The 8,906-nt window shown below is 36.8% G+C and overlaps 1 protein-coding gene across 2 annotated transcripts; it reads right to left on the bottom strand.

The window, feature by feature from the left end:
* Positions 1 to 722: 722 nt before the first annotated feature.
* On the bottom strand, positions 723 to 6,178 carry LOC125234707 (chaoptin-like). Of its 2 annotated transcripts, none has more exons than XM_048141068.1 (3): positions 6,086 to 6,178; positions 3,733 to 3,775; positions 723 to 3,064 (listed from the first exon to the last, which is right to left on the bottom strand). In XM_048141068.1, exons 2-3 carry the CDS (start codon positions 3,749 to 3,751, stop codon positions 798 to 800), a joined length of 2,286 nt encoding a protein of 761 aa, XP_047997025.1. In that variant the 5' UTR covers positions 3,752 to 3,775; positions 6,086 to 6,178; the 3' UTR covers positions 723 to 797. The 2 variants fall into 2 exon arrangements, with proteins under 2 accessions (XP_047997025.1, XP_047997024.1); XM_048141067.1 differs by having other exon boundaries at positions 6,113 to 6,171.
* Positions 6,179 to 8,906: the final 2,728 nt, after the last annotated feature.

Below are 8,906 nucleotides of genomic sequence, written 5' to 3'. Positions count from 1 at the left end.
CATGGCGAAACTATAAGCGTTCCTAGTTGACTACGGAACCCTATAAAAATGATCAAGCCCACTGGTGGCGCAGCCGGGAATCGAACCAGCGTGCGTAGCCGAATGGCATTTCTCTGACGCCAAACGAAAACGAAACGCCGCGCCAATTAGTCCGAGCTTTGTCGCGCCAATACGCACGAGCGATAGAGATAGATATCTACTAGCGTTTCGTTTCGTGAGCGTTTCGTGAGCGTTTGTGCCATTCGGCTACGCACCCAGGGCCTCTGGGTATCGCGGCTAACGTGCTAAACCGTTACACCACTCCGACCGCAAGTAATTACTTAAAAAAAAAAACAAATCAAAAAATATAAATAAAATAATTTGTTTTGTTCCCTAGTTCCTAAGCTTCATAATATTTAGATTAAATATTATTTATTTTAAGGTTTTTATGGGCCTATAACCTTACCTATACCATCAACTGTGACAACTTTGCCTATGGTAAAGTTCTTTAGTAAAAGTTACCTAAAAAGGTAAAGTTCATAAAGTTGCCGCTTTGACGGGTTGTATTTGTTCATATTCGCACTTTGTACTATTAAAAATAAAAGGCAGTTGTTATATAGCTCTCGTTTTTTTTAGTTGATTGATAGAATTAATATATTTCACCCACAAACGCTAAAAAACTGTTTTGTGTGTTATTTTACTTCAGTATCGTAAAATATATTTTAGGAAAATAAAAACAAATATAGATTATGTGTATTTATTCAAAATATATTGGATCAAATTGAAGTATACATTGTTTTCCTATAATTACACTTATCCTATTTGACTTCGTTACCACACGAACTTGTGTGCTCTAAACCGGGATGGAAACGCAGTTGCGCCTTAATTATCCTATTCTGTTCCCTAATGGCCTCGAGTATCTTAGAAGTCATCACCAGCAGAGTCCTGTCAGCGTCCAACCCCTCCATATAGTTACCCGGAGCATCCTGCACGCAAGAGATGCCTTTCAAGTTGTTCCCGAACTCTACCGGCTCTGTCGCCGCGGGCTCTATCATCGAGATCCCATTGCTAAAGTCACTAATCGCCGCGGCCAACCATTGGCAATCGAAACTATTCCCGTCCAGATTCACCCTGATAACGTACTTGTGCCCAACCCAACTTTTGTAATCAAGATAATACATCCCATTGTGGCGCACCGACAACACTTGAAGCGATTTTAAGTCTGTAAATACCTTGGAATCCAGAATCTGTATATCATTATACGACAAATCCAAATCTTTTAGATTGTTTAGACTCTGGAATGCGCCGTACTCAATACGATTTAAAAAATTGTGAGACAGCCGGAGAGTCCTCAAGTCGCCGAGGTCTTTAAAAACAGAAGGAGTCATGTTCGATATCTCGTTGTATGTCAAATCTAAATACTCGAGGCTAGGAGGCAAATGGAGCGACGCCTCAGTCAAGTCCTTGATATAGTTTTTGCTCATATCAAGAATTTTCAGCTCGTCTTGTTGCCTTAGGTCGACTAAAGAAGGATCTTCTATATTGTTTGAACGCAAAACTAACATCAACAAGCGAAGTGTCTCCCCTTGTGGAATATTTACGACCGAAAGCGAGTTGTTCGAGAGATCTAACACTCCTCCTTTATTATGAAATTTTATTCTTAAATTATTTACATTTACTAAATTATTCACGGACATATTGACGTACATCGGCATGCTTTTTATGCTTAAAAAGTTAGGATCGGGCACATTTTCCAATTGATTGAAAGACAGATCTAAGTTTTCTATATGGTCCATTAATAAAAATGATTCATAGTTAAGATTTCTTATGTAATTATTGCTGAGATTCAGCCATTTGACATGTTTTAAGTCTTCCGCATGAACGACAAAATCGGTTAGCCTATTTTGTGAAAGATCCAAAGATGTAAGATACAAAATGTATCGAAAAGCATAAAATTCGATGTTCGTTATGTAATTTTTGGATAGATCGAGTTTAGTTTGAATATGATTTAGACTTCTATTGTTCTTTTCTTCTTCTAAACGTCTAATTAAAGTCTCAGAAGTTGCATTTGGCAGAGACACTAAATTGTTATTTGAAAGTATAATTCTGCATTTTGAATTGATGTCAGAATAATGCCAGTGGCGCGCGAGCATATCTGAAGCTATATTTTCGAGATTATTACCAGAAACATCGAACGTTTCTAAATCGTCAACCATTTTAAGTGACTGCATGTCAATATTCTGAATCTGATTTCCACCGAGATAAAGATGTTTTAAGAATTTCAAACTATTTAAAGCGCCGTCTAAATCAATAATTTTATTGTTGGCCAGCTTTAAGACTTTGAGCCCAGACAAACTGCTGAAGGTATTATTGTTTAATTTACTTATAGAGTTATTCGAAAGATCTAACTCTTCTAAGGATGTGACATTGACGAAAATACCGTCAGGAATATTATCGATTTCATTAAAAGCAAGATTTAGCTGTTTGAGTCGGAATAGACTACCGAAACTGCTACTATCTAAATCTCTAATGACATTATGAGAAAGATCCAATTCTTCTAAGGATGTCACTTTATCGAAGGCATCTATTGGTATACCTTCGATAATATTATGAGCCAGTGTGACTGTTTTGAGTTTTCTCGGTTGCGGTTGCAAAAACAAAGTGTCGATATGTGACAATCGGTTGCGTGACAAATCTACTTTCTCCAATTCGTAAAGGTAGTATAAAGGGTAGCCCATGATACGTTCAATGTTGTTACCCGCGAGGTTTAACTCCTTTAAAGAGACCATATGTTTGACGAAGGTGAGATTGTCGAAAGGCCACGGCCCGATTGCTTGGAAGGAGGTGATGGATCGTATGAAGGCCGCGTCGCTAGTGGTGTTTTCGTTGAAGGTAGGGTTGCGCAGGATGACTTTGATGTCGACAGATTTGTTGGTGGCTTGGCACTCGAGGGGCACGTGGGCCTTGGAGACGTCATGGTAGCAGATGTACTGGAAGGAGCAGTTGCCGAGGACTCGCGTGCTGGTGGCTGGGCAGTGGCAGCTTCCGAGCGTCACTAACACCAGGAAGCCAGCCGCGGTGTAAACTATAAGAAAACAAAAGCAATGTCATTATTGGAGCAACCACAGCGACACGCAGTAACTTAGAACAATCTCGTATCCGTATTTTCTTTGAATACGTAAATTTCGTGGATGCTAATGTAATGAGCGTCTGATAAGTAGTTTATGACGAATATTCGAGGACTCTAAATCGAAAGTTGTTCAGGGTGGCTAGCCGAATGGCACAATCGCTCACGAAACGCTCACGAAACGCTCACGAAACGAAGCGCTAGTAGATATCTATCTCTATCGCGCTTGCGTATTGGCGCGACAGAGCCAGCGGCGTATCGCTTTCGTTTGGCGTCGGAGAAATGCCATTCGGCTACGGGGCCAGGAAGCAGTTCGAGAAGTTTGTAAGGTATTTTAGAGATTAGTATCTCTCATCGGTCCAAATTCTGAGTTATTTAGCTTCTATAAATAAAAATTCGGATTTCGGAGCAAAGAATTCTGTAATAGCTATAAGTGGAAACTGTTTTGGCTTATGAGTTAACTATGTTTGTTTACCTTAATGTATTATTATGTGCTGTATGTTTCCCAAATAAATAAATAAAATAAATAAATAAATAAAAATCCATAAGTTTTGTAAATATCTGTGTCTACTAAAATTTAATAGACAGTCGTGTCTATTATAAAATAATAAAAAAAGTTTGGTTACCTAATTTACTGGGTTCCATATTGATTGCAGCTGTGAAGTTATCCTGAAAAATAAACATTTACAATCAGGAGCACAGTAACATGACAAAATGGACATTTTTTTTATAAAAAAAATGCTTGTTTTAACAAACAATTTTCTTAAACTTCACCAGTGGGCCTGATCGCTTCACCGTTGACTACTATGCTACGCAAAAAAACGGCCTCGTTGCTTTGTAGAGTGCGGGCCAGTACCAACCCCATCCTGGCTACTATAGCCAGCCGATATGACTCACCTATAGCGCGGCATTTTGAGTGTGCCACTAGGTGAGTGTTTTATTGCTGTAATGTGTACCTATTGCTGTATTGTTGTGTTGTCTACTTTCTGTTTTATGTTATACTAACAATTAGCTTAAAAATATTCAATAATGTATAAGTACTAATCATTAGGTGTGGGCCATTTGTTGTCTGTAATAATACATACATACATATAATCACTCCTGTATCCCATAAAGGGGTAGGCAGATCACATGAACTACTAAGTTTCAGTGCCACTCTTGGCAAAAAGGGTTGAAAGAAATCCAAATTGTGACATTGCAGTGACAGGTTGCCAGCCTCTCGCCTACGCCACAATTTAACCCATATCCCACAGTCGACTTCTACGACACCCACGGGAAGAAAGGGGGTGGTGAAATTCTTAACCCGTCACCACACGGCATTTGTTGTCTGTAATAATAATAAATAAATAAAGTCGTTTCAGCGAACGGTCTCATAGCGAAGAGTCTCGACCAACATCTTAAGAGACTCTCGCTAGGTGGCTGGATCAAGGGCCAGATGCAGAAGGCGGTGATCTTGGACACGGCGCGGATAGTCCGACGGTTCCTCTCTCTGCAGCCCTAACCACCGGCAGCTTGGGCCCTGCCCCGCTGCTGGCGGCACCCTAGGTTAGGTTTTTTTATAATGTGTTTATATATTTTGTATTGTTTTGTATGTGGTTTTGTATTTTACTTTTATAATCATATTATAAAACCTAGCCTAAGAATTAAAATGAATAAAGAGGAATAATAAATTAAATTAAATTGTTGATGTATATTATGGTATATATGTATTTCAGTAGAGCTTGTTTCGCCGATACCTGTTATTTAGTATTAACTATTACCGTCGGGCTCAGTCAATCTGTGTAAAAATATCCTATAATATTTATGTTTATTTTATTTATTTATTTATCAGTCCTACGGCGAGCCAAATGCAACAGAGCCTTGGTTATATGTCATCGTCCAAATCAAACAAAAAACTTATATCTAAATATATAAAAGAAGAAACTGACTGACTCAGTGACATAGCAACGTACAGCCGAAACCACTGGTCCTAGAGATTTCAAATTTGACATTATGTTCCTGTTAGGGTCTATAGAGGTGCACTAAGAAAGGATTATTCAAAATTCACCTCCTAAAGGGGTGGTTTGGGGGTTTTATATGGGCACAAAGTTTATATGGGCAAACATGATAATTTCATTGAATTTGAAACTTTACGTACAGGAGTATTCTCAATGACGAATAAGTATAGGGATGGGGATGGGGCTAGGGCTAGGGTAAGTAAGGGCTAGGGCCAGGAATAGTTCTAGGGCTAGGGATAGGAATAAGAATAGGTATAGGGAATAGGGATTTTTGTAAACGTTTGAATAAGATTACCTTTAGTGCGTGGGCGAAGCCGCGTTGAAGGATATTATGGGACATTTTTTACACATAATACCTGGTAAATGTAAGCACATGAAGGCTTGTGTTGTGGGTACTCAGGCAACGATATAGGTACCTAATAATATAAATAATTATGCACATAAAAACATCCTGACACAGGAACAAAATTTGTTCCTTATTTAATATCTGTATTCGACACACTAATAAATGTCTTTACCGGGACTCAAACCCCGGATCGGCTTAGCTCTTAGCAGGCAGGGTCACTAAAATACCGGTCATCAAATACATAATTATTATGAAACTGTGTTAGCGAACCTATACTTATAGAAGTACCTATATTATTAGAATTAAATATAAATTAAATATCTAATCAAGTAATTACAGATTCTTAAATTGGTAAGTAGGTATTTCTAGGTCTTGTACCTATTTAAACATAAAAAAACTAGGTTTTTTATAAAAATGAGGTGTAGAAATAGAAACATTCATTTTGAGTGTAGAAAGACTCATTTCTATTCTTCCCGTGCAATCTTCCCGCTGTCTGTCTGTCTGTCCCTATGTATGTTTAGATCATTACAGCTACACAACGGATTTTAATGCGGGTTTTTTAGATAGAGTGATTCAAGGGGAAGATTATGTCGCTAGCAAAATTAGTAATTACTAAAAAAATTAGAACACATTTACGTAGTAATGAGCAATGTAGGCACTTACGGCAATTAATACTGCAATAGTCAGCCTCGGCAACACATTTCACTGGCGGTCAAAGTCGAAACAGTGACTTAAATGAATTAATATGAGCGCTTTAATTGGACACTAGGCATTTTGCTGACTCTTGAAATGCGAACGTTGGCTGTGTCAAAGATCAGATAAAAATAGATTGGTAATTTGGTATAAGTATCTTTTTAGGGTTCCGTAGTCAACAAGGAACCTTTATAGTTTCGCCATGTCTGTCTGTCCATGTCCGTCCGCGTATAATCACAGTGACCGTTAGGACTAGAAAGCTGTGGTACCAATATGTAGGAATAAGTATCAATCACGCCGACAAAGTGCAAAAATGAAAAGTGGAAAAAAATGTTTTATTAGGATAAAAATGTAGTCTGAGAAAATTGTAGTACAGGATACACGAATTATAAATTTACCTGTTTTAGTATTCAAAATTATCCAAATTTTACAAATAAGATCGACTAATTCAGCTCTATACGTGAGTTTTTCTAAACGTGCATTAGAGAAAAAATCATAATTAATTCAGTGAGTTAGTTTTCAAAAATCCAGTCTTATAAAAATCAAGATAATAAGATGCTCTAACTGAAACTTGAATTAAATAAATCTATTGGATAACGGAAAGTGTAGTATTTCACCGACTAAAACTATAAATTTTACATTCTTTTGGGGTTTTTTTTTAAAGCACCCTTAAGAAAAAAAGTTTTTGTATATTTTCTCGCGAAAATGCCCAGTTGTCCCTCTCTATGGCTCTTCTGTATTGGTGCGACACATACAGTTGCGTATTGCTCGCCACGGAGCGTCAACTCCTAGGCCCTAAGCCTAGGGTTGCAAATAAAAAAAAAATCAAATGTTTTTTTTTCAGAATTATGAAACCAAGCACCATGTTTTTTTTCTAAATATTTTTTTTTTTCAGATGAATAAATAACGGTTTTTCGTGATTTGTAACCTTTAAATAACAATAACGTACATTTCAATTCGATAAACATTCAGTATGCAAACGTTTATTGGGGAATCCCCGATGCGACGTGGAGCGTGGAGAGGCGATGGTGTCGCCAACAGTAAAATAGCGAAACTACTAACTACAGATTGTGTAAATTAAATACTAGTTTTATAAAACCAGAAATTGAAGTTATTAAATGTAAATTCGTTTAATAGTTTTAAAAAACGTATAAAAGTATTAACTGTTTTACTAATTTTGAGATTTCGTCCTTTAATTAGAAAAAAACATACTCCAGAAAAAAATGTTTTTTTTTCACTGTGGTTTTTCATGTTTTTTTTTTTTCAAGCCAGAAAAAACCGTTTTTTTGCAACCCCATGCAAAATTCTTCTAAATCGTTCTCAGAATCAGAGCTCATTCCAAGATCACCGAAATAAATATATTCAAACAAAAAAAACATCATACTTTGAAGACATGAGGGTAATCTATATACACTTTTTCTAAGAAATACTAGCCTCTGAATCCTAGGTATCTAGTAATTGCCTAAAGCTGAATTTACACCTGCAAGTTATTGCTGCAAGTTTTGAGATGCAAACGGGTAAGAGTAAGTGACAAATATCTGCATCTCTCTCTTGTATACACCATGTTTTTTTTATTTTCCATTAAATTCGACATGTTTGGTTTGTTATCAGGGACCACCCTGTATATCACTTTTAGTTAAATTCGCAAAAAAAATATCATAATGTTCATATTGTTCATACATAATAAATGAATTAATTAGTATGGGAGACCATTAAGAATAATATTCATGTTAGTGTCAAGTGATTGACAGCACATGTCAAAACAAATAACATTGGGAAGAGGTAAAGGCTGTCAGTCACACACGTGTTCAGTAATTATTTTTATTTTTTTAATAAATCGATAACCGGTAGAGTTAAGACGCTAGTTTCTTAGAGAAATTAATTGTATTTGATCTAAAGAACCTTTCCTTAAAGTTAAAGGAATTTAATAAAAACAGGGTGTATACACCCTTTAAAGTTAACGGAATTCAATAAAAACAGGGTAACCGTAAGAGTTAAGATGCTAGTTTCTTAGAGAAATTAATTGTATTTGATCTAAAGAGCCTTTCCTTAAAGTTAACGGAATTCAATAAAAACAGGGTGTATACACCCTTTAAAGTTAACGGAATTCAATAAAAACATGGTGTATTACACCCTTTAAAATAAAAATAAATATTATAGGACATTCTTACACAGATTGACTGAGCCCCACGGTAAGCTCAAAAAAGCTTGTGTTGTGGGTACTCAGACAACGATATATTAGATCAAGAGCCCAGGCCCGCCAGACCTTCCTCAAATTCTCAAGGATGAAACTTTGGGACAATGTAGAGTTCACATCGGCGTTTAATGTGTGCATATTTTCTAGTTCGGCCCATCGGCCAATTTTTTGCTATCAAGTGATGAAGGTGAAAAAAAAAAGTGCTTACTTTCCTTAAATTCTCAAGGCTGATTTTTATATATGTGTTAGAGCACGTTGTTAGAAATTGGTTATCATCAATGCCAGACCGTTTCCGCCGGCCATAACTTTTACCAGACGCGACAAAGTTGGCAAAAAACGACTCTAACTTACCTCATTTTCTCAAGCCTGATTTTGATATATGATACGCAGGGACCTATAACTAGACCGTTTGTAAGCAGCCAGACCAATCGGATGGACCCAACCATCCGCCAGACCGACTTAAAGTTTCAATATGAGCATTAGTAGAATTGAAATATTCCGGGTCTATAAAAGCTAAAAACTTGAATTTTCTACATTAAGCTACGTGTATATTGTATACTTGACGTA

Source organism: Leguminivora glycinivorella, chromosome 16 (genome assembly GCF_023078275.1).
Source record: "Leguminivora glycinivorella isolate SPB_JAAS2020 chromosome 16, LegGlyc_1.1, whole genome shotgun sequence".
Taxonomy (NCBI): domain Eukaryota; kingdom Metazoa; phylum Arthropoda; class Insecta; order Lepidoptera; family Tortricidae; genus Leguminivora; species Leguminivora glycinivorella.
Note: the sequence above shows the minus strand (reverse complement) of the source record. Positions and strands in the feature narration are given on the sequence as shown.